The sequence below is a fragment of the Malaclemys terrapin genome, chromosome 10, assembly GCF_027887155.1.
Source record: "Malaclemys terrapin pileata isolate rMalTer1 chromosome 10, rMalTer1.hap1, whole genome shotgun sequence".
In the NCBI taxonomy this organism is placed as follows: Eukaryota; Metazoa; Chordata; order Testudines; family Emydidae; genus Malaclemys; species Malaclemys terrapin.
The window spans coordinates 54737836-54763886 of record NC_071514.1 but is presented as its reverse complement, the minus strand read 5'-3'; the positions used below and the strand labels follow the sequence as shown (position 1 = coordinate 54763886).

The window sequence follows — 26051 nt, the reverse complement described above, 5'->3', positions numbered from 1 at the left end:
GCAAGGCCACGTTCCTGGATCTGTTTGCTGAGCTTGCTCCAGCCCTCCAGCGTAGGGACACCAAAATGAGAGCTGCACTGGTAGCAGAGAAGCGAGTGGCGATTGCACGGTGGAAACTTGCAACGTCAAATTTCTACCTGTCAGCAGGAAACCAACTTGGAGTCAGGAAATCCACTGCAGGGACTGTTTTGATGCATTAATTGCCTCCTGATACGCAGGAATGTGATTCTCGGCAATGTGCAGAACGTAGTGGATGGATTTGCAGCAATGGGGTTCCTAAACTACGGTGGAGCAATAAACAGCACGCATATCTCTATTCTGGCACCAGACCACCACGCCACAGAGAGTGTATCAATAGAAGGGCTAATTTTCCACGGTTAGGCAAGTGTTGATGGATCACGGGGAACACTTTACTGACATCAATGTGGGCTGGTCAGGGAAGGTGCACGATGCTCTCATCATTAAGAACACAGGACTGTTCAGAAAGCTGCAAGCAAGGACTTTCTTTCAGCATTGCAGAATGACAGTTAAGCATACTTTTGGTCGTTTGAAGGGACGCTGGCATTGTTTACTCAGTGACCTCAGTGAGAAAAATAGCCCAATGATTATCGTTGCCTGTTGTGTCCTGCATAACATCCGTGAAGCAAAGGGGAAAAAGTTTCTGGTGGGTGGAGGCAGAGCAGCTGTCTGCTGAATTTGAACAGCTAGATACAAAGGCTATTAGAAGAGCTCAATCCAGAGCTACACAGCTCAGGGAAGCTTTGTAAGACCATTTTAACAGTGAACCAGAGTAGCATGTGTTGTTGTAGTGGGCTCTACCTCATCCTGCTTTTTAGTGGCCTGGTAAGAATCGTGTGGTTATTGCTGTACATGTAGGAATATAACATTGTCAATGCACCTATTAATTTTGTTTCTGAATGACCTTATGAGTTGTGAGACACTGTGCAGTAATAGGTAATTGGGTTATTGGTTGCTTTCAGAACTGCTGAGCACTCAGCAGCATATGTTGTGAACTAATAAAAATGAATAGTTACAAATAATAGAATTTTATTCTGTAACAAATTCAGTGCAAAAAGAACCTGTGCAATTTCAAAACAAATCCATTAAAAACAGAACGAAACTGAATTTATTAAAGAGAACAGAACTTGTGAAGGGGACAGAACATTCATGCCCATTTCAGCAACAAATACACCGACTGTGGCCGTCACGATTCAGTGTATGTAAAGCTATGATTGTTTTTCCATGTGCCCCCGTGTGGAGTGGCAAGGGTACTGCAGTGACCCTTGATTCCGCGTGGAATGTTGAGGGGGGGTGTAGAAAGGTCCCAATGTTGGGCTCTTAATGAGCTGCAGAGAGGCGCGAGCCTGGGATTGTTAAACCTGCACCAGAATCTGCAGGATCTGTGTTTGCTGCCTGAGAAGCCCCATTATGTCTTGGTGCATCTCCGTCTCCTGGTCCTGCAGGGACTCCTGAGCCTTTCTTCTCCACTCACTCCTTCTCCAGGCTGTCCACACAGTTCATCCTCCAGGCCGCGGGTTCATGGTAAGGTGCAATACAGGCTTGCAGGATCTCATTAAAGAAGTCATCCTGAGATCTCCTTTTTCTCCTCCTTATCTGGCTCTGCGGGTGTGGAGTGGGAGACCCTGAAGGTCGCAATGGCAGCAGCTGCAGATAAAACACACAGAGGTAGCATTGTCAGCATATTCACTACAGAAAGCGAAACTTAAGATGCTGAATTCACACCCCTTGCTCCTCTAAAGTTTTAAGCTCTGCATTCTTGCTTCTACTTGGGATTGCTTGTGCACGGCACCCATCACTGCACCAGCCATGGTGAGTATGATCCATTGGGGGTAGGGGAAGTGAGGAGGGAATTGTCTGATCACATGATTCTAGCCATACAGGGCAATGGCACAGATGGTGGTGATTTTAGCTGATATCTCAGCCCTGAGAGTAACAGAGGCAGAGAGACCACAGCTGCTGCTGGCATCCCAAAACTGCCTGGCCCGTATGCTGCTAGCCTGTGTACTGCAATGGTGCCTGCTAAAATGATCACCAAGTGGCATGGGACAGTGTCCTACCACTGAAGAAGAAATAAGACAGCCCTCCCTAACAACCTTCAGCTGACAACGGAAGAGGACCGCCATGAAAGTTTCATTGCGATCTCTATGGAGGATTCAAGGGACATCCCTGTGTACATAATCAAACTGCTCCACATGGCCCCCTCGCCTAATTCTAGAGGGGAATGAAAACCTGATAGCAACTCTACCTCTCTTGGTTGTACCACTCCCTCTTCTACGAGTCAATTAATAAAAATGTCCTGCTACTTTGGGGATGCCACCCCTGTAATTTAAATATTTATCCACAGACACTTACCCAAGGCTCCTTTCCTTTCAATGGGCTTGCCTGGGATCAACAGGTGGGACTGGCTGGATTGCGGTGGAATCAAAATCAGGTCCTCACTGTGCAGCTGGATTCCCCTGGTCACCTGTCTCCCATATCCCTCCTCTTCCACCTCCTCCTTGCTGTTCATGGCAGGGACCTGTGACTCAGGCTCCTCAGAGATATCCACGGTGCTGGGAGTGGTGGTGGGGTCTCCACCAAGGATGGCATACAGCTCTTTGTAAGAGCAGCAGGTCTGTGGCTCGGCACCAGACTGATTGTTGGCCTTCCTGGCTTTCTGGTACATCTGCTGCAGTTCCTTGATTTTCATGCGGCACTGCTGCTGGTCCCTGGTCATGACCCTTCTCTTGCATCCCCTGAGCAATCTGCTCATAGATGTCAAGGTTTCTACTGCTGATTCGGAGCTATGCCTACACAGCCTCTTCTCCCCACAGGCCCAGAAGTGCCAATATCTCCTGCCTACTCCAGGCAGGAATGTGCAGCCAGCATGGTCAACTGGGCAGTTTCAATCAACAATAGAGAGCTGCTAGGTGTGGTCGCCAAGCCAGGCAATCAGGAAAAGGAATTTCAAAAATTTGCAGGGCTTTAAGGGGGGCGGGCGGGACATCCGGTCTCTGCAAGCAGAGTTCACATTGGTGACGAAAGCAGTCAGCGTTGGGCATTTTGGGACAGCTGCTGGAGGACAGTTAAGGTCGACATAAGTAACACAGCATTTACACTCGCACTGCATTGACCTAAGTAAATGGCTATGGCTCTTCGCTGCTCGGGACGCTGATGTTATTGTGTCAGTGTAATGGGGCACTTACATTGGTGGGAGACAAAGTTAAGAATAGACACATGCACAACTAGGTCCACGTAAGCTGTCTTGCATCGACCTAACTTTGCAGTGTAGACCAGGCTTTAGTTACTTTGTGGAGTGTGCGGGAAAATAGAAAATTGGGAATCTACTACCTTTTTGTTCCTAGCTTCAGTCTAATCATTACAGAGGCCAAATGTTCTAGGAAATGTTTAACTATATTTAGTCTACAGGCTTCCTAGAAAAAACTTTCAGTTCTCAATTATATAATGACACTACTGTGTATCAATTCAGACCAGTTGCTATTAAAGGTCTTGTGACTGCAACCACTTCCTGTCTCAGCTCACCCTCAAACACTGTGAGATCCTCTGCAGGGGTACGCTGCGTCTCTAGCTAGCCATTTTCAAACTACCATGTCTCGCTCCAAACATTCTCAACTCATTAAAGATAATTGACTACGGTGTTGCTGAAAGCAGCTCTTAGGTTCCTGCTTTGCTTCCTGCTCCAATCTACTATTGCAAGAGCACAGCTACGTTTTTGCACATTTGGTGGAGAAAGCATAGGCCAGAACTACTTTTGCTTTACAATCTGAATTTGTGCCGCATCTGAACGTATAGTCTCCCAAAGGCTGCACTTCACATTCACTCTTGGATATGTAGAAGAGTGTCTTTCGACAATGAAAGCCTCTTAGTACAGCTTGCCAATGAACCAACACATTTGTAAAGACAAAGTAAAACATGCACTTAGTAAAGTTTATCCAACCAACCACCCCAGGCAATACCACTTTCCATCCTTCATCTGGTCAAGGGCTATGTCATATACAAGCATTACAGTAGGCAAAAGCATGAACTCTATCTTATTCTGACAAACCAACAGTGAAGCTGGCAAGCAGTCCACAGGGTTTAGGAGTATACAGCTGAACAGCAGCAGTTTGATGTCAGACATAGGAGTGTTGCATTTCAGAGAGTAGTTAGGAAGATCTAGCCACATGCATGTTATTGGGCATGGAGGGGGGAAGGGAAGATAGACACACACACAGAAACCCTCCTCTGAGCCATGTTTCCTGTTCTACATTTGCTCCCCAAGCAGAGCTCCCAGTGAAGTCAGTTGCACACCTGCCAGACAGCAGTGCTGATTAGGCAACAGATCGGCAGAGTGGATCAGCAGAATTTGGTCTGAAGAGGGGATGGGAAGAGGGTTTATAGCTTACATTTCTATAGTACCTCTGACTCCAAAGAGCTTTGAAGACTTGACCAACAGATGCGCAATACACAGATCGCCTCCACCTTTGCTGACACACAGCTGTTTAAAGATGAGCTGCAAAACTTTTACTAAGAGTTAAAAACCTGTTTGCACAACTACAAGTAACTCTGGCTGGTCAGAAATGCCATTAACGAGGATTTGAACAAATTTGCTTTTCTAAGAGGCTGAGGAGAGTCTGGACTGCCAGCATCCTGCTTCCTTCGTCAGAGTGAGTGACAAAGGGAACGAAAAGCAGGGCTGAGAATGGGACAGTTCTTTCAGGCCATCATAGGTGTACTTGTGAGGTCATCTATTGGCAGAGAAGCCAGAACATCTGCAGCCCAGATTTCTGAGGATCATGGGGAAGAGGCTGGTAATTGCCTTGTGGTTTGTTTTGAAACTATGGTTGGGGTGTATTTTACCAATGGCTATTCGCTCTGCTGGGATTGCACAAAATATACAGGTTTTTTTATTCTCTACCCCCCCACCCCCGATTTAACCATGCATTGCAGCATTACAACAGTTTGGGACAGGAAGAGAGTATCATCATATCCAGGTGAGCTTGGACAGTAGGGTGAGGGTTAGAGAAGGTCCCTATCTTGGTTGGAATGTGGCCAAGACACCCGGATTAATAGCACTCATAATACTCTTACGAGAAGAGAGCATCATTAACCACAAATGGCCAAGAACTTGGTATTATGGCTCATCAACAAGGACAACAATTCTAGCAGCACAGCTTCCCACAATTCCGTGCTGGGGCACTGGTATGTTACTGACTCAAAGGACTATTGGGTCACCACCACTTCCTCTAGCACATAGGCGAGGTAAGTACTTAGCTAAAGAAAACCCAGCCTTCCATAGCTAGTGATATGTGACAAGTTCCGAGGATAAGCTAAAGAAAATGCTATCGAGGAAGCTAGTCAGATGCGCCTATTAATCTTGTCCCAAGAGACAAAAACAAAGGGAACTTAGGAACTGAAATGAGGCAAATTTAAAACCAAGCAGAGAAGATGCTATTTTGTACAGAGTGTAGTTCACATGTTGATCTCAATGCCACAGATGCAACTGAGATAGACTTCAGCATGATTAAAATACCAGGCAATTTATATGAACAGAGAAGTCTTATAGCTCCCTAGCTAGGTTTAGAGGGATATTCACCATCAGTATTTTAGTAATTTGACAACTATACCGTCCAAGGGTGGTTAACGTCAGTTATGCTAAACACAATATTTTAAACTGAGAAAGATCCCACCCAATATTTACCTAATTGGCAGGTGCTGGGAAAAATGGAAACCAAAGAAAAGAAATGCAGTGACTGGCTCAGTCACCTCTGACCTCACAATCCTCCTCTGTAGTAAGGTGCACCATCATTTTGAAATTAAATCAGCAAACATGAAAGCCTCACCCTAAGGGTGATAAACCAGATGAAACAGTGAAATTGAACATACCAAAAGTGCTGTTAAACATACAAAAACCCAGAAAAAATACCAGTATTTTTTCTCGCTAATCTCTCAGTTCTAGGAAGGTAGGTAAATTACTTGTAATAACTGTAACTAACATGTCACACAGAGTACGATTTTGGAGGTGACATATCCCTTTACGCTTTGGGCCCACAAGACTTGGTAGAATCCCTTTCATTGTCTTGTAAGAATCTTCTTATCTATCAGATACCAGGAAAAGGGAAGCTTATGGAAGGCTATACATAAATGCTCACTTTCCCAACCAACACAGTTTCAGTCATGATGATCTTGAGTTCTTTGAAACCCTTGAATGAACGCAGATATGCCTTATAGGTTCAATGACCTTTGTATCATCTTTCCAAAGGGGCTGTGGTGAATTCTCCATCACTGGCAATTTTTAAATCAAGATTTGGAGGATGCTTTTCTAAAATACCTGCTCTAGTTCAAATAGGAATAATTGTGGGGCAGTTTTCTGGCCTGTGTTACACAGGAGATCAGGCTACATGATCGCAGTGGCTTTCATCCCTTCTGACCTTGGAATCTATGAATACATATGCCCCCCCTCAATATTCTGTAAGGCTTGGTCTACACTACCCCCCCCAATTCGAACTAAGGTACGCAACTTCAGCTACGTGAATAACGTAGCTGAAGTCGAAGTACCTTAGTTCGAACTTACCTTGGTCCACACGCGGCAGGCAGGCTCCCCCGTCGACTCCGCGGTACTCCTCTCGCCGAGCTGGAGTACCGCAGTCGACGGCGAGCACTTCCGGGTTCGACTTATCGCGTCCAGACTAGACGCGATAAGTCGAACCCAGAACTTCGATTTCCAGCCGTCGAACTACCTGGTAAGTGTAGCCAAGGCCTAACAGACACACACTAGGAAAAAACACACACACACTGATTCATCAGTAGGACATTATGAGAAGTAGACTAATTCACAGCTCAGAACACAATTCAGAATTGTACTCTTTTTCTAGAGAAGATAAGTATTTATTTTCAAAGCGATCAAATTCAACCCTGCTTGGACGATTCTGACTTCCTTTGATGGGGTAAAAAAAAAAAGGTCAATATTGTACCTGGAAACTCTCTCTTTAAAAAGAAGTTTACTTATCAATCATGTGGTTAATACATTTGCTACAGAAAGGGGACACCAACTTTTCTGCAGGCTGTGTGTAAACAGACATGTTATTAGGCAATAAACGCCTCTCTGAAGGGGGCTTACGTTCCTGAGCTCCCACAGTGCCCTGATCAGTTGGGAGAGCATCACATCAAGACTGGCTGAAAAACAAGCTGCTTCCTTTGGAGATGGCACCAGTATCATTCACCCCGAGAGCTGTAGACAAGTTCCATCCTACTCCAGGTATCTGAGATCTCAACAGACAGTCCAACCTGCCCCCTTCCCATGCCCGTTTTTTTTTGAGGGGGGGGGAGTAGGAGCAGGAGGCTTAATGTACCTACCCAACAGTTGTCCTGAATATTTCAGATCCATTTTTCCCAGGGACCTTCACCCCACGCTGACAGATCATGCCACAGCAGCTGTGACTGATAATTTTCCAGCTACAACTCAGGAAGTTAAACAAACAGAGCCCAGTGTTTCTGGAACAATAGGGTTTTGGAGAAGAGGGAAATCTAAGGAGAGATTTACCTCATCGTCCTTCCAGTCTGAGAAATCAATCTTGAAGGAAGGCAGGGAGAATTGCTGGCTCACCCCTCTCTTGTAATGAACCGTCTCTGACTGCAGAGAAGGATTCTTTGTGCTGTATCTGGAGAGGGGGCAAAAAAGAAAACTCAGTGTAACAAGTGATTGCTCTGTGCTGGACTCTAAGAAAGTCATTCATGCCTGCGGCCTCCCAGGAATCACAAATGGCTGCTCTGAGAAGCGACGCTGGCAGGGGCTGACAGTCATTCACTCTGGACACAAAAAGGAAGAGAAAGTGGGCTCAGGAGAGGGAAACAGCACAGGAACACAGCCCTGATCTGCAGTCAAGTTGATCAGTTCCATAGTGGCCTGGCTGAGAATATCAGTCAACAGGGCAGCACACAGCACTGCAGACAAGGGGCCCAGGCTAGCAAAGGCTGACCCCACAGATCTGGAGTATGGGCACTGCTGGCACGTGGTTTAGCAGGCTCGGTCTCCTCAATACTTTTGAAGAGGAAGCCTGGCCCCTCCCCTCACACGCACAGCTGAAAGCTTGAGCAGTGATCTAACAGTGATAAATCATTCCACACCTCCCCCCATTTGCTGACAGGCTGTCTGCGCCCCGCCTGCGAGATGGCATTTGGTGCCCTCTAATGGCTGCACACAGACAGCAGCGGCAGCTCAGCATTGGATCAGCATTTGGGCCAAGCAGCAGGAACTAAATTTGACATCCTCCTCCCACACCCAAGTCTCCAAGCCCCATGCCCCCTTCCCTCCCTGCAAGAGAAGCAACCTTGGTCTAAGGGCAGTACGACTCCACTAGCTCAAGGGCATCCCCCACCAGTTGCACCAACACCAGATCCAGGGGTATTGGCCGACTCTCCCTCCACACTTACGGTGGAGTGACAGTTCTTTCACTGTCTAGTGTCTTATTCTGAAACCAAGGCATCACCTGGAGCAATAGGGTCACCTGCCACCCTCCAGGCCTTCTGCACTTGTAATCAGCTGGGTTCTCTGCCCTAACCCAAGTTAGAAGTTCCAGCAGGGCTGTAAGCATCCAAGGAAATTTCCGCCTGGTGCAACTATTTACCATGTCCAGGGTGTAAGTAATGTCTTACAAATCACAGGGGAAGCAAAGGGGTGTTTAGCAGAGTTCAAACCCAGGACCTACAGTCCAGACCTTTAGGTACTTGAGTTAAAGGAGTAACTCCATTGGTTAGCCATAGTAATAGGCTGTTATCCTCAGTATCCTCCATTGTAAGGGAGAGGAATAGCAGCGGCTCTGTAAAAACAAATGGCTTGAAACAGGGGCTTTGTGCTTGCTCAAAGAGCAGGGGATGGAGAGAAACCAAGCAAGGGAGGCAAGGAGAATGGGAGGCGAGGCTCCTGAGGTGAAAGAGAATGAGAGAAGGGCAGAGGTGTGCGAAGGGCAAGACCATGGCTCTGAGGAAAATGTGCAAGGAAAGAGGAAGTCAGGGAGTAGACATATGGCTAGGAGATCTGGATTCAGCATCTTAAAAGGATTAAGGATCTGATTAGCTCTTTTGTGATACAGAAGTGGAGCTCACAGACTGTTAGGAACTAAAGCGCCTGCTGTGGTTGGGAAGCACACTTGCAACTTCCACAAAATACAACTCGGCCAAGGTAACTAACGCAGCGCGTGCAGAAGAGAGATGGTAAGGCACAGCTCCCACGAGGACTCCAAAGAACACGACAACAGCCGCCACCACCTACTGTGCCCTGCCTCTGCTCCAGCCAGGAGCACGATGCAGCTCCCACATATTTACACAACAGCAGTCATCTCCCTCATGTTTTCTGTCTTGCATTCAGAGCTTAAAGCTTCCCAGAGCTCCATAGTAATGCTTTTGTTGCCATGGTTGCATGGTACAGTTGGTTGGCTCCTTAGATGAACTTTTAACTAGCTGACAGTTCCATTTCCAAGTTGTTGGTTGGCAGTCTAAAGCAGGGGATGTTCTCTTTGGAGTCCACAGCAAGCTGCTCCAGGACAGCTACACCACTCACCCACCTAACAGCCGAGAGATTTAATGCTGTTCTGACACACGTGATCAATAGTTAGCTATCCACGGCCTGTTTTGAGCACCACTGCACACCTACCATTAAAGAGCACCAACCCAGGGAAAGCGCCTGCTCATCTGCCCTTACCCTTACGCGCTCAGGCCACTACTTTCAAACTGGGGGGCCTAAAGTTAGGCTCCTAAATCCACAATCAAGTCCTTAGGATTTAGTCGCCGATTGTCAGAGAAGCTGTGCACTTACAAATCCCACTCAAGCCAGTGGGAGCAGGAAGCTTGGAGAAAAAGAGACCACTTCTATTTTAGGAGTTTAAACTTCTGATTTTAGGCCTCCCAGTTTGGCCTCAGCTATCTTGGTGATGAGCACAGCATAAATGTCTGGAGGAGAAAGAACTGAGGATGTCTTACCCAGCCGGCCTGAGCCAAAAATTACATGCCCCAGGCAAGTGAGCATACAGGACCTCCTCCCGAGTTGGTGTACACTGGCATAGTTACACCGGAAATCCATTGCCACTACATTGACACCAGCTAAGGACCTGGCTGGTAGAATTTTGCCAGGCTAATTAGACGGTCAGTGGACTCACTTGCACGGGGTGCAAAAGACTGATTTTGCAAATCGACGGGTGGGCAAATAATAAAAACAATCCAGGGGACTGCACTAAAACGTGCTTTGTTCATTCTTGCTGGGCTAGTTTCATTTTAATGATTTATGACAATACTTTACAATGTACTAAAAAATGTTCAGAACAGTACAGCATAAAAATAACACAGCTGTAGTAATAGGAGATCTTGCTGCAACCTCTGTTATTAAAGTGCTGTGGGGAGGTGGGAAGTGACAGCTGCTTTGTGTGTGAATTATAGGGCACGCAGGTGAGTGTGGTTTAACTTCCCGTACAGTCAAATCAGCTAAAGCGAGTACACGGTGTACCTGTCTGATTCCTTCCTTCAATGACATCAAAGAACCAACTCAATTGCTGGCTAGGTGTTAACGGCCCCATCATACAGATGAGGAAACTGAAGTGGAGAACGAAAGGGACTTGCCCAAGGTCACATCCAACTGGGAATGAAACACAAATGCCTCGAGTTCCAGTCCCCATCCCCTGAGCTAATCACTAGACAATTCTTAGGACTTGCTAGAAGAGATGAGGGAGAAGATAGCCTTCCCCAGCCACAAGACTGTACTTCATTGTAGCTTGCACAGCATTTGGAGCTCCTCAGACAAGACCTGCTCAAGAAGGCAGATGTTCTCATCATCGCAGCTAGGAAGACATTTTATCGATGGGCACAACTACCACCACATGGACTGTCAGCCAATGTAGTTACCCTGTTTCCCTGAAAATAAGACAGTGTCTTATATTAATTTTTGCTCCCAAAGATGCGCTAGGTCTTATTTTCAGGGGATGTCTTATTTTTCAGAAATGAAAAATGCCTTATTATCGGTGGATGCCTTATTATCGGGGAGGTCTTATTATCGGGGGGATGCCTTATATTACAACGAGAGGCAAAACTGTAAGTAGGCCTTATTTTCGGAGGATGTCTTATTTTCGGGGAAACAGGGTAGCATTCCACACCAGTCCCACATTTAGAATTATCTTGCTTCAAAAGCCTGTATGTACCGCCTGTGTGCAGCCTGCCTTACAATAAGCAGCACAGAAGAAAATTTAAGAGCATGGGTCTGCCTTTTGGGGATGCACTTGAGTTCCATCTGCAAGTCTGAGTGTAGGCAGCTTGCATTTTGGTCTGGGTGTTCTTGGTGGATTTTCACGCTGAGAGCGGCAAGAGTTGGGAAAGCCAATAGTGCTTTGCTGATGTTCTGAGTCCCAGGAGTTGGCATGGAATTGACACCCCGCTCCCCCATACTGCATCCTCTCCTTTCACCTAGGAAAGGGATCCGCAGTCAACTTTACTTCCCCTTCAGACGTAAGTGTAACAAGTCAGGCATAGGCATCACTTCAATTCAATGAGATGTTACTGGCAGAATAAGCTAGACAAATGTTGCTAAATAGCTGAGTATGAAAAGTCAGACCCCTCAGGTCTCCGTCAGAGCAGTTAGGACCCATGCAGGACAGGTCACGCACCGTGTTTGGGGTTTGATCCCGTGTCCGTTTGTGTGTCCATTCCTGACCTGGTGGCAGGTTGCCACGTAGTGCAATGTCATCTCTCTCCTTTCTCCCAGGAAAAGGCACAGCTTCTCCGCACCAGCCCCAGAGAAACGCTGGCCTGCTGAGTGTGTGAAATCTGCCCTTTGGCAGGCAGGTTTCACCATCCCAAGACTGTAGCTGATCTAGATTTGCTAGCTGGACTTGCTGTGTAAGAGGTGCTGCCTTCATATTTACTCTAACCAGCATGCCCAAGTTGCTCAGTTTCTCTGCAGCTGCACTAGCATGTAAGGCAAGAGGGGGGTAAACTCTTATTTACCTGTGAGCAGTGAAATCTCTGGAACTTAGTTTTATGGCATATGAGTTCCAAGCACTACAGCATTTCTTTGGGGGCTGCTATCTGTATGGTTCAAAGCAGGCTTTGGCCTTAAAGACAGGAGTAGGCTTGTGCCCAGCAGCAAATTCCCAGCCCTGGATTGCTTCACACCCTTCTCCTTGATTGTACAGAGAAGCCAAATTAAGCATGAGTGTCTATAGCAGAAAGGACTTTCACAGGCCATGAATAAGCATGAGACTATTAAGTGACCAGAGGCTCATCTAGTACTGCTGCCTCCTTTTTGTACACACTCAACTGAATGCAGCCAGTAGGCCAAGCCATACATTTGATTAGCTGGGTCACCGCCATCAAAAGGAATTAAGTTCAAAATCCCACATGCAAACAGAATGTGTAACAGGTAAGTGACCCCATGTCACATGTGCTGTCAGTTTAAGAGAGACTGGGTTGGGTGGGGTGGTTTTGCAACAGCTAATACTAATAGAAATGAAATGTAATAAATCATTCCAATGAAATCAGCCGTGCTTCATTGTGCCTGCAAGAAAACAGTGCAGCATAAGTAATCCAGGGAATAGTATCTCTTGTCTCTAAAGCACATGGAGAGGAAAAGCTCTGCACAAGCAATATCCTCACGCAGTTAGAAACCAAGACTATCAGGTCACCTTTGGCAGCACAGAATTGGTCCTTAAAGCGCACGTCCAGCCCAGATGGCTAGTTTTAAGTGACTCCAGTCATGGGGCTGACTCCAACTCTTTCCCTTAGGGGACTACTGAACCCTCAGACCTCACAGTTAGGAAATGGTTCTGGGACATTCAGCAAGACACCTGCAGCTGGAAAATCCCTAGGTACCCTGTTTTAACAAAGAGCATGACATGCCAGTGTGATGTGAGGCTTTGGACAGATGAGGGAAGGGATCTCAAAGCTACTAATCATGCAAATGAAACACACAGGCTGCTCATACAACACACACATGCCATCTTCCCCAGCCTAACAGATTCCAGAAAACGCAGCTTGTCCCATGAAACAGACAGACAAGTCTCAGACAGAGAAGAGACAAGTCTCCCCTCCTTGTGTCTTCAAGATGGATTCCCATGGTATTGATGTCATTCCTTTTTCAGTTGGAGTGTTGAGCCATTCCAGGAGGAGATTTCCTTTTGTCTGTGAAATGGATCCCAGTTCTCTTAGCAAAGGGAAGGAGACCTATTAGCTCTGGATAGAACTGTAGGATAAGCAGGCCATGGGGGGTTGTGGTCCATGGATGAATGGTCTCTGCACAGGATGCCTCTCCCCAAGATCTGAGAGTCCCTCCTCCAAAATGCAGCAAAATGTCTCTAAGAGGCCCAAGCCATGCTCCAAGCAGGAGACTGAAGCAAACATCATGTTAGTGTGATTAGGGATTGTGGGGTGGGTCTTTCAGCAAAGCAGCCAGGGAAGTGAGCTTCAGCCATTTAGAACTTCCAAGGAGCACACTGCAGACTGGTGGTTAAGAGAACATGTTCACTTTGGCACCCTTTGGAGGAAGCCTCTCCTGCTTCAGAGATTGGCTTCCACTTAAGAAGAAAAAATGAGTTTGGTTTTCAGAGAGATCCTGCTCCTCCCCCGGAAGCGCTGGGCATATCAGTCTGAAGGGAGGGGGGTATTGATTCTAAAACACACAACAGTTGCACACACTGACCCTTCAGTTGAGATGTTACCATCAAACCAATGGAGATAAAGTACCCTCAGTGATCGTTCACTCCAATTAGTGTGCTAAAAATGCAGCTCTCCACTTTGAGGTGTTCTAAAAATGCAGCCCAGAGTTGTTTTTTCCACCAGAACTTGAAGAGAATAAATCAAAGTAATTATAGTGTTTGCCCTTACAGAACTGCTTGGCAAAGCTAAAATCGGGGCTTTAAAAGAAGGTTTTTAGTAGCAGCATGCTAAATCCAGAGAAGCAGAGATACCCACTTCGGGCAGCTGCACAAGCCCCAAGATGTGCTTACAGAGCCGCCACCACCATCACATGGGAAAATAGTCTGGGTTGAATTAAAGCAGCTTATAAAGTCTATATTTGCTGTTCTCTTCCCCAGATCCCTATTACCTACCACATCTGCATGAAAACAGGATCTTGGCTTCAGAAGAGTCCACCGGCTTCTGTTGCAACTGTAACCACTACCAGTCATAAGCCCTCATTATCCTCCTTGTATGGGTGGGGAAACTGAGGCATGGTTGATTTGCTCAGGGATCAATGAAAGGCAGGAACAGAACCCAGCTGTGCTCTTTCAGTCTAAGAGCTTGCGCACTGGACAGCTATGCCACCCCAACATTAAGGCATAGTCCCTAAAGATGGTCCTCTTTCCAGAGCAAGGGCGAGGGATATTCTGCAGGGCAGTAGGAGGGAAGCTGGCACTGCTGCCTAGCCATGTTGCACCAGTTTTAGGGACAGAGGACTTCAAGTGCCAAGAGTGTCAAGCCAAGACCTTTGCTAGCACTAAATTCACAGGAAACATTTTTAAAGACTTACGAAAACATAACCTGGAAACAGTTAGGATTTCTAGGAGCCTGCCTATTCACTGCACTGCTCAGGAGAGACTGGGGCTAAAGAGCTGCATTTTCAAAGCTTCCCAAGAGGTGCCAAAGCTCTGTAAGAGGAGCTAATTTATTACTTTTCACAAAGAGTAAAGACAGCTGCAGGCTTTAACAAAACTAGAGAGGAGCCTGATCAAAATCCTGACTTTGGACACCCTCCAAGTTTGGAGGAATTCACATCAGGATGGGAATGTTCAGTCTTTGGCCTCATTTCTAAAAATAACATTCATTGATCATTAGCAGGATGTTTATATTGTGCCTAAAGCAAGTCTTTTGACATGAATTCTGTTTGATTTTTTTTCGCTTTAATCATCAATAGATCACTTATCTTAAATTACACAAGTTTCCTTTGAAAGCCAGTATGATGTAGAACACAATTGCAGAAGCCCTTAATGCTAACTGTAGAGACATGTCAGTCATCAATTATAGTTCTACATGAAGCTTCTCCAGGTTGCACATTTCTGTTAGCAACAAAAGATCCTGAGCTATTTATAAACAGAGGGGTCTACAAATCATGCCATCAGAGGCCTGCAGTAGTAAGTCAACAGGCCCCCAAATGTGTACTTAAATTGCATGGAAAAAAAAGAGCACCCTAGGTCTTTAAACACAGAAGCATGTCCCTTGAGACTAAAACAGCCCAAAAATAGGAAACTCCGCCTTGACTGGACACAGCCTAGATACGCTGACCTACATTAAGCATTGCATACTAGGACTTTGAGTCTTCATGACTGAATTATATTGACAATACAAGCCACACTAAAATTGCATTGGTTGAACTTTGACCACCCCCATCGACCATGCAAATGTTAGAGTAGACACCTGGAGGGAAACATCTAACAGGCAATACTGCCTATAAAACACAGGAGAGCCCCTTCAGTATAATTAATTGTATAAGATGGTCATTTAACCACAATAGTAGGGGAGAGGCAGCTTGATTCCTTACACATTTTTCCCTCTCCTGATCCTTGAAGGGCGCTCATTCTCACCGCATCAGTTCCATTGACCCAGGGGTCCCAATGAAAAGGGACATCCTCTTCAAATCTAGTCAATCAATTTAAAAAAATTAGTTTACACCTTCAGGAGTTACACTTTGTGTCTCCCTGACAAACTGTATGGTTTTAGTTTTCTTTTCCCAAACGTGCATGGAAGAACCCACACAACCAACTAACAGGGGAAACTACTAATATACAGAGCTGCTGAATGCACAAAGCAAGCAAACTGGAAAGGAGAAACCTCGCGCTCTCTCCTGCCTCCTTAGGTGTTACTTGTACCAGGAGAAAAATTTCAGACAGACTTGTGACCTGTAAGTCGCCAGTGCCCCTTTAAATCTGTTTTCCCACGACTTACACTGCCATGCCACTGATGAATTCCTCTGTAGCTTGGCAGTAGATTGTGATGGCAACACGGGCATCAGCATCAAAGGTGAATTCTAGGCTGTACAGGACTTTCTGCTTCCCGTTCTCCTCAGTAGGACTGTCTAGGTCATCTTTATACCTACAAGAAAAAGCCAGAGTCAGGACAAACATTACAGATGGAAGAGACTTACTATCTCACCTACTTCATCCCCAGAGGCCAGTGTAAGAGCGTTTCTAGAGTATGTTAAGTTTTGTCCAGTACAGTCTTAATGACTCAAGCGATGGGTCACCATGTCACCGCAGAGAGTTCCACCGTTCCGGCAGAGCTCACTGTCAGGAAGGTTTTTCTGATATTCAGCCTAAATTTCCTTGTTATCTGCCTCAGATCAAGATACCCCCCTAAACCCATCCAAGTCACCTTTTCTTGGGAGTAACCCCAAGAAGCGCAAGTCTCACTGAGATGAGCATTTAAACCAAGAGGAGGAGATCTGCCCTAAGAAGCACCTGAATCTCATTCAGAGGTTATCTATCTGCAAAATGCCTGCTATTGACATCTGTTAGCTGATCTCAGTGTCACTCTATTCAGTCCCTGGGAGGTGACAGTCACAATCCTACAGAAGAGAAAGCACTATAAATGAAGTTATCCGCGCAATGGACAATGCACACTACAGCCTGGTTTCCGCCGATGTAAGTGCCCTAGTACACGACATAATAACTCCATCTCCACAAGAGGCATAGGGCTTACGTCAGCGTGACACTGTTCCTTACATCGACTGCCGTTGGCTGTCATTCTTGTCAATTTCACGGCTCCGCTGGAGCCATGACATTGATAAGAAAGCCAGCTCCCAGCTAGGCTGCTGCTGGGTCTCCGCCCCAAGCTGGGCTGCCACCCAGGCTCCTGGCTTAGGCTGCCACCCGGGCTCCCCAGAGGGAGCCCTGCTGTCCCCTGGTGTCTCGATTCCCTGCTGGGAGCATGGCAGCTGACCAGACTCTGGGCATGGATCACGCCGCTGGAGGTGAAACACACCGGCAGCTTCCCCTCCACTCTCAGCAGGGAGGTAAGAAGGCCTGGCCAGGCAGCTGGTCTCCCGGTGGGAAGCAGTGAAGAGCTGAGAGCCCTGGATCGCAGCCCCCCACACTGCCCCTCTTCAGCCAGTGGAAGTGCTCCTAGTGAGGACGCGCACCATCGACGGGAGGGCAGCGTGGACGTAAGCCATCACATTAATTACTGCGGTGGCTGTAAGTTGACCTAACATAGATCAATTTAAGATTGTAGTGTAGACATGCCCTAACAGAGAGATACAGAAAGGACAAGATGCACTTGGAAATCAGAGAAGTATGTAATTTAAAATGCTACTCCATCACCACCTTTATGTTCTGAGGGCCATGCTTCAGGGTTTCAGCTGGACACCTGCAGTGGTCAGAAAGGGATTCCCTCCACAACATATTTGGAGAGGTTTTTTTTTTTTTTTTTTAATATCTCCTTCCTTCATCAGCGATGAGTATGGCTGGAGATGGGACATTGGGCTCTGAGGTGACACCGAGCATTCTCTCTCTCACGTGCTTAGACGGCTGGCTGTTGCTCACATGCTCAGGGTCTAACTGATCGCCATATGGAGGGTCGAGAAAGATATTCTCCTAGGTGAGATTGGCAGTGATTTGGGGCATTTTTCACCTTCCTATGCAGTTTGGGGTGCAGGTCACTTGCCAAGATTAGCTGGGTCTATCTCACTTAGTTCCTTGCCATTGCAGGGGCCTCAAGCGCTGGGCCTGGCTAGAGGGCCATGCCCAGAAGAGGACGCTGCGATCCAGGGAGCAATGCAGGTCTTAGAGGTGGAGCAGAAGTGACGGCGGTGAGACGCTACTAGAGGGAGGCTCACTGGCAACCAAGAGCTAATTCCCAGCACAGCCAGCAGGAGGCACCGAGGTGGTGAGTCCCGTCCCATTACAGTGCCTTAGTTATTTATGTGCTTGTAGAAAAGTTATTTCTGTGGATCAGTTTTAAACAGATTGCCTTTTAAATGCCTATAATGATACTGAGTTTCCTGCCCAAGCCCAGCCTCTAACATTCTACCAGTAGCACATCTGAGGCTCAGCTGGTTAAATTAGTGGACAAACCATTCAGGAAGGTCTGGATAACAAAGGAGCTTTTGCCTAGAATCCTTCTGGCTCTAGAGCACCTGTAGATCTTCTCTCCCAAATGGCCATATAGAGCACTTTATGAAGCTATCAGGAATACACAGTAGATGTAGCTAGATGTAACTTTAGCAGGATGTCTCCAAGGGAACCCATTTAGACCTCATTCAGTGAGATCAATAACTGCTGCTTCCTCTGGACAACACCAACATAAATTCCACCTTAAGCGGGCATTTAATAGGTATGAGGTTTTAAAGCATCGACGATTTAATATAAAAGCTGCCAAATAAAGATTAAAAATAGTCAAATTAAACCAGCAATGCAAGGAATGGTTACAGCCTTATTTTTATTTCCTTAGTGCACAGCTATCTGGAATATTCCACACAAATCAAGCAGGAGATGACAGACCTTTCTCCAGGGTTCACCTAGGTCAAAACAGGAACTGGCTTCTTCACCAGAGCTTTTCCAACTTGCTAGATTAAAAAGGACAAAAGCAAGAAATAGCTGCCATTCTGAAACCGTGGCTGCTGTGACCTACATAAGGCAGCCAAAGAAAAACGTGACCAGGTTGCGTTTGCACGATTATGCAAATAGATAAAGACCTGATTTAAGTGTGGTTACCAGTGCCACTCAAGAGAATAAATTCACGGCAAAGCTCAAGGCTGTAAGCGTGGCAAGGCATAGCCAGATCAGCAACCTCTCCGAGCGAGCGCGAGTGTAACTTTGGAATTTCAAGCAGACCAACAGCCTGGGAGACTGAAGGAAGCAGAAACCTTTAGACCAGCAGTTTTCAACCTTTTCCCACTTGCAGATCCCTACAGAATTTCAAATGGAGGTGCGGACCACTTTAGAAATCTTAGACAGTCTGTGGACCCCCAGGGGGCTGCAGACCACTGGTTGAAAACCACTGCTCTAGACAGGTACAACACAGAGAGCAGCAGTGCAAGCTTCCCTGCACCATCCCATGCCAGTGTGCCTGCCCCTGAGCTCGAAGAACCCCCCCTAAAGGCTCAGGAGAGGTCTGTCTCCATGCCACCACCCACCACTGACATGGGGGAGGGGGGGGTAAATCAGTACCAATTTTGATGGGGAAGGGGATGGTGATGGGGACACCTCTCCAGTGGGAAATGTACCAAAACCTAGACCTCATTTCATATAGGCAACCAGGCAGGCATTGGCCAGGAATATCACTGGCGGAGACACGGTATAGGCCAGTTTAGGCTACATCACTGTTGCAATATTTGTGCTTAACGGTAATGGTGCACAAGGCATACCAATATATTTATATGTTGCAGATAATATATATTAGTGTGTACACACACAAACACGTGCACGCATGCTAGCCAGCAAATATTAGCCAACAATTTTAATCAAATTTCTGGAAGTAAATATAAATCTATTGATGATAAACTTGCAGATGACACAAAGATTGATATAATGTGAAATAATGATGGAGGACAAGGCAGTCATACAGAGCCATTTGGATTGCTTATTAAACTGTGCCCATTCAAACAAAACATGTTCATCCAGCCAAATGCAAAAGTTACATGCCTGGGAACAAGGAATGTAGGCCAGACCTACAGAAGGGGGACTGTATCCTGGAAAGCAGTGATTATGAACAGCATTTAGGGATTATAGTGGACAAGCAACTGAACATGAGCTCCTAGTGCAATGCTGTGGCAAAAAGGGCTAATATTTTCCTTGGATGGATACACAGGGAGTACTGAGGAGTGAAGAGCGTTTTCATGGCATTGGCAGGACTGATACTAGAATACTACATCCAGTTCTGGGGTCCACATTTTAAAAAGGATGTTGAGAAAATAGGACACGGTGCAGAAAAGAGCCACAAAAATGATTCAAAGGCTGAAGAAAGTGCCCTAGAGTAAGGGACTTAAAAAGCTCAATCTGTTTAGCTTATAAGAAAGATTGAGACGTGCCTTGATTACAGTGAACAGGTATCTTCACAGGGAGAAAATATTGAGTACTAAAGGGCTCTCTAATCTAGCAGAGAAAGGCAGAACAAGAACCAATGACTGGAAGCTGAAGCCAGCAGCGGCAGAGGGCAACAAGATCCCACCATGAGATGGCCTCTTTCCACACACATAATGCACCTCAGGACTCTGAATCTCCCTCCAAGAACTGGAGATGCCATCCAGGTTAGGAGCTGCTGACTTACGCTGGCTTCCTGACTTACTTTCAAACTTATTCACAGCACCAAGAGGAGAAAACATCCTCAGCCATTTGACTCCCAGGACTTTGCATGGTGACAATTTGCTTGCAGCTGTTCTGTCTCCTGTGGGGACTCAGCAGCTGGCAGAGTTCCTACCAGGAACTCACAGTCAGCTTATGAAGTGGCAGGGCAGGAGGGAAGTGAGGCCATCTTACTCGGTTACATTCAACAGGAGAGTCCACCCCTGCCCCTTCTGAAGTTAACACAGTCTGGTCCGGGCAGGAAATCAGGAATTCACAAAAGTTCTCAAAGACACAGAGGTTCAGGAGGGAACATTCATGAGTGTGGAATTTCTTCATGTGACCACCATAAATACTTCAGGATTGGCAACACACTGAACTTTGCTCACCAGTCACAGCATGGCCGGGAGCCAGAGTGGAAGTTTCCTCACACCCTCCGCCAAAGCTCTGAACTGCAATCTAGAAGAATCACCTCGCCCTCTAGACAGGTGAGACTCCAGCTAACAATCCGGAGCCAGGGAAAGCCAAAGAGCTGGTGGGAATTTTACAGTCAGATCTCACCTTCCATCAAAAAGTGAGCCAAATTCAGCCTCATTTTACAGGGACAGGAGGGAGAGAAGAGGAGAATCTCCAGAGAACTATGAACTGGCTGTTTTTCCATGTTTGCAATCACAAAGAAACCCTTGCTGGAGAGGTCAGGGAGGGGGTTTTGCATGTTCCTAGAGAGGGGTTCGAACTTCCACTCAGGACAGGCAGCACAATGCAAACTGAGACTGTTCCCTTGTGAAAAAGGCTGCTAACCCTTAAGTGTTAAAATTCCTTAAATATCTGGGTCACTAGAACTCCTAAACATACTGATCTCAAGAGAAAATTAAACAACGAGCCCTGACCATGCTCTGGAGCTGACCCAGGACCAGTAAGACTGGCTGCCATGTGAAAGCAGATACAGGTCTGTGGCATCTTACATGCATTTAACATGTGCAAATTCAGCTTTATGTGGTCAGCAAAAACAAAAAACAAAAAACAAAACAAAACAAAACGAGAAAAATAACAATTTAAATACTGTTCCTGTAGTGCGGGCGATTCCGCCCGCTATTACACTCAATGTAATTTTGACTATACGTGGTTTTCGCTTTATGCGCTGATCGCGGAACGTAACCCCAGTGTAAGATGAGACAGACCTGTAGTGCTACCACCTGCATCTACGTGAGTTCATCGCTGTGGCACCACTAAGCACCTTACAAACAGCAATGCAGCCTCAACTCCCCCGGAAGGCAGGTCAATCTCATTCTCCCCACTTGACAAACAGGGAAACTAAGTCACAAAGCAGGGAGATGACTTGTCCATCAGCAGACCAATGACAGAGCTAAGATTAGCACTTACAAATTCCTGTACTAGCAGCAGGCCCTTTCACAGATGTAAGACTGCATATCTGAGAGCTGGTGCATTGCTAACATATGCTTCCTAGAGTAGTGCTTCTCAAGCTATCTGATGTGGGGGACCGGCAATTTTTTTTCCCCAATGTGCCAGGGACCAGTGCCATATTATTATCTTATGAGGAAACTCACCGCGGACAGGCAGCCGATGGCTCGCAGACCGGCACCGGTCCGCAGACCACCACTTTGAGAAGCACTGTCCTAGAGGACTAAGACACTGTTTACAGAGCGAGTCCTGGCTTCAAAGGAAGCAGAAACTAAGGTGTTATTCCAATGGAGACACACATATCCTTTGGGTGGAAGAGCCAAGAGATCTTCAGAACATGGACGTTTACCAAGGCCCACTATCTGAGCAGGCGCGTCTTCCTTCTCCACCTGTCCAGCTCATTCTGAGACCATCACTTTGAGTTTTTGACCATTAAAAAAGACAAATCAGAGTTTTCAAAGAAAAACAAGGTTGATCAGTTTCAAGTGCAGTTCTGGCTAATCTAATCCCTTTTCTACCAAGAGAGACAAGGTGGGTGAGACAAATTCTTTTATTGGACCAACTCCTGGTGGTGAGAGAGAGAAACTTTCAAGCCACACAGAGCTCTTCTTCAGGGCTGGGAAAGGTACTCCCAGTGTCACAGCAAAATGCAAGGTGGAACAGAGTGTTTAGCATAAGTAGTTAGCATATATCTTATGTTCTTATGACCATTCAAGGTGGTCATAGTACAAAAAGAGGGGATTAGTAGGTTACAGATTATTGTAATAAGCCATAAATCTGGTGTCTGTGCAGTCCACGATTGTTAGTGTCTAGCAAAGGAATACATTTAAGCTCCCAGCAGCTACAACTACACTGCCATACACTTTATACCAAGGCACCCAAACCTTGCCCATCCATGACCTGAAATTGGCAACTTACCAGGAATGCATAAATTTCCATAAAATGACAAACTGCACAGAGACTCTAGGGGCTGTATGAAATGCTCCATGCAGCTGCCAGGCTGCTCAGACTGTATGCTGGGACCTAGATCTACCCCAAGGCTCTACACCTGTATTAAACAAGTACAGCTGCAGGCTGATTGCTAAGACACTCCACAGCTACGTTTAATCCACAGACCAAACTCTAGCTATCGCTGCATTCGATTTAGGTGCAGAGCAGTGAGATACAGACCCGTTAGGCTGGATGATCTATTTCCCTAGAAGTGTGAGATACAGTCACCTAAAAACGTGTGGATCAAGTGGGACTACACTGTGTCTTAGCCAGCAAGAAAAATCTGAGGCAGAGTTTTATTCAAAACTAATCAGTCCTCCTTGCCTGGGCCTTGCACCAAAAACAACTTCTAGCTTTGCAAACACAAAAGTTCAGAAAGAAATCTGTCTGCAGGTTTAGTGACATGACTAATATTTTCCATTTGTTTTAGTGTTCCTGAGTGAAACCCAAGTGTCACAGCTTCCTACAAGGCAGTGTTTGCTCTACTCAGCCTCTGGAGAAAGATGCCTCCCCAGGCGCTGGTTGGAAATGCTGATTACCCGACTCTAGGGAAATAACTAATGGGAGTTATCTGAAAAGCCCTGGACAGCACTAATCACATGTGAACCCTGAATATTCTGACCTCCCTTGGGAGCGTCACTGGAATAAGGACTTGTCACTTAGTGCTCTGAAGAGAAGGCCATCAAATGTAGGTATGACCCACCCTTTGCCTTCAATGCAACAAACAGTTTGGTCAGTAAAGGTACCTCACAAGACGTAGAGAATCTTTGCGGATATTCACCAAACTTCTCAGCGTCTTCACAGGCTCATGTGCAGCTGGTGTGACATAGGGAAACTAGAATGAGAGGCAAGGAGTTGCTTTGTTAACACACCAGCTTGAGAATTGACACTTTAAACAAGATGCAGCCTATCTAATACAAGAAACATCCACACTGTCCGAGATCATGCTTATGTCAACACTGGGCTGCAACCAACCACAGCTGGCACTAACCAGCAATCCCACTGGCAGGCTCAGTAGAGAGACTCAAGCTGAATAGGCCAGAGAGACTACTCAGCCCTCTCCAGCTCAGCAGCAGTCCCCACAGCAGAGTGTATGCACACTGGCAGGACACAGTGCAGAGCCTGTCCTGAAGCTGCCCATGCTGTCCCAATGCAGCACTTTTCAACACAACCAGACATCGGTCTCTTAAATACCTCACAGCTCATGCACATCTACTGTTAACTTGTCTGCCACAGGCAGGAGGAAGCACCTCTTCATGCTTGTGCTTTCTACTCCCCTCCTGGAAAGTTTGGTATTTGTTTAGTCTAAAATAAATCTCCATCCTTAGTTTGATAAGAAGGAATATAACACGTTCCTAAGTACTACAGCCTAGGCTTGGCCACCTGAGCTCTTCTCCTGCTCAAAACGGGGAAGTCTGAGGAAAAGACCCACGGGGAAATCCAGGACCAAGACTACTGTCATTGTTCAAGAGAGACCAATTTCCTTTCTCTCCCAGTCAGAACTAATAGCCTCAGAGGTGCACACAAAGGGAAAAAGAAAAAGGTCTTGGACAGGGTCTTTGGCAGCAGGGAGTTGGCTGAAAGCCTGCACTGAATTTATCCCCAGGTCTAAAACCTCCCTGCAGGAGAATCCAGGAGGTTATAGCAGTGCAACAGGTTTACAAGTGACTCCAAGGTAACTATACGGGAATCAGTGTCTCTCATCCTCAGTGCTGAGATCAGATCAGAACTACTCAGCTCAGCAGTCTGCATTAAAGGGAAAAAAGAACTAATGGCAATTAGGCTATTCATATCAAGGCTGTTCATAAGACTTGGAAGCTTGTATAAAATGCCAAATTTGAGAGTCAGGAGCTGTCACCCGTGACAAACTGAACCATGCAGCACTGTTACTTCCTGTTCATACCAAAGCAATCACAAGAAAAAAAAAATCTCTCTCCAAACAGAGCATTCTGCAATTCCATATTGCTGTCCATGCCAGGATCTCAGACCTCTTTACAGTCTTGTCAGACACTTGAGAGGTAGGCATTATCCCCATATTGCAAATTGGAAAACAGAAGCAGAGACAGGCTATGTGATTTGCCCAAAACCTGTGCTGCAGTGGGGCTGGATTGTGGCAGGATGGCACTTTTGCCACATGGAGGATGCCATTTTGTTCTCAAAATGGCATCCTCCATGCTGATGGGGCATTATACCAGATGCCCACTCACAAATATACCTCTGCCCAAGATCACACAGCAAGTCACTGGCAGAGCCAGAAATGGAACATCCCGATCCCCTAGTACTGTGCACCAGCTTCAAGAAAATGTTCAGTCTCCTCCTGGGTAAGTATCAAAGCTGGGTTTCCTACTGACAGACACATACAGATGTGAAATTAACAGCACATGTGAACTTGCCTGAACGGGTCTGTTCCCCAGGAAGTTTAAATCCATGTTCTCCCCAAAGAGGTAACCCTCGGGATGTGGGGTATCAAACTTCTCACCTCCCATGAAAAAGTGACTTGCAAAGTAGTTTCCTGGAAAGAGAAAAAAATTAACGTGAGATTCATTCCTGGAACATGGCAGAAATGTGCAGCATTTAGTTGGGGGGGAAGGTGGCTGAGTGGGGGAGCATAAGACACAAACAAGACTTTTTTTTAGGCAACAGCCATAAATCGCAGTGCCGCATTAGACAGCTCCTGGCAACGCTACATCATGTGGAGTCAGCGCCAACAGCACTGGGCAAGAAGCAGCATCGAGAACCCTACAGAAAACAAGTCACTGGACGTTTTTCATAAAAATATGCCCTACTTCAAATGGGACTTATATCAGGGACATTCTCTGGCCTGTGTCATACAGGGGGGCAGAGGAGAGGATCACAGTGGGGCCTCATGGTCTTGGAATCCATGTATTACAGGGTTGTTAACCCTATCATAAGTTTCTCCCCCAAGGAAGGAAAGGGGCAGATTCTTCACAAAACTGCTGAATTCTGGGAATTCTCCCACATTCCAACCTCATTTTCAAGGTCCACCATCTGCCTAGCCAATAAGGAACAGACACATTTCCTTTCAGATCCCATGAATGTAGTTCCTCATACAGCCAGAGGAGTGACTGTCAAGCAATGCTTGGTTCTCCTCCCCTCCCCATGCCCCTAGGGTGAAAACACATTAAGTCTTTACAGATAGGGTGCTAGAGGTAACCCACACAGATGCATGCCTTGATTAAACACAGACGGCTATAACTGTAAAAAACAGACATCTGTAAGAGATAAACCCCAAGACTGAACACAACTTTCCCTCGCCACAGATTCATTTAATTCCATTTCAAGGGGATGAACTGAGGCAGCAAACGGTGTGAGACGAAGCTGGGTGCAAGGTCATTGAAACTCCCCCCTCCAGCAGTAACTGAATTA

The 26051-nt window shown here is 46.3% G+C and overlaps 1 protein-coding gene across 4 annotated transcripts in view; it reads right to left on the bottom strand.

Annotated features, from left to right (window-relative positions):
- Positions 1-26051, bottom strand: part of MGRN1 (mahogunin ring finger 1) — a 110757-nt gene that overhangs the window by 67349 nt on the left and 17357 nt on the right. For all 4 annotated transcript variants that reach the window (XM_054041176.1, XM_054041179.1, XM_054041180.1 and 1 more), the window contains 4 exons: positions 25058-25176; positions 23411-23499; positions 15919-16065; positions 7544-7661 (listed from right to left, as the gene is read on the bottom strand). In XM_054041176.1, coding sequence (XP_053897151.1) covers positions 7544-7661; positions 15919-16065; positions 23411-23499; positions 25058-25176 — 473 coding nt within the window. The remainder of the gene's footprint in view (positions 1-7543; positions 7662-15918; positions 16066-23410; positions 23500-25057; positions 25177-26051) is intronic.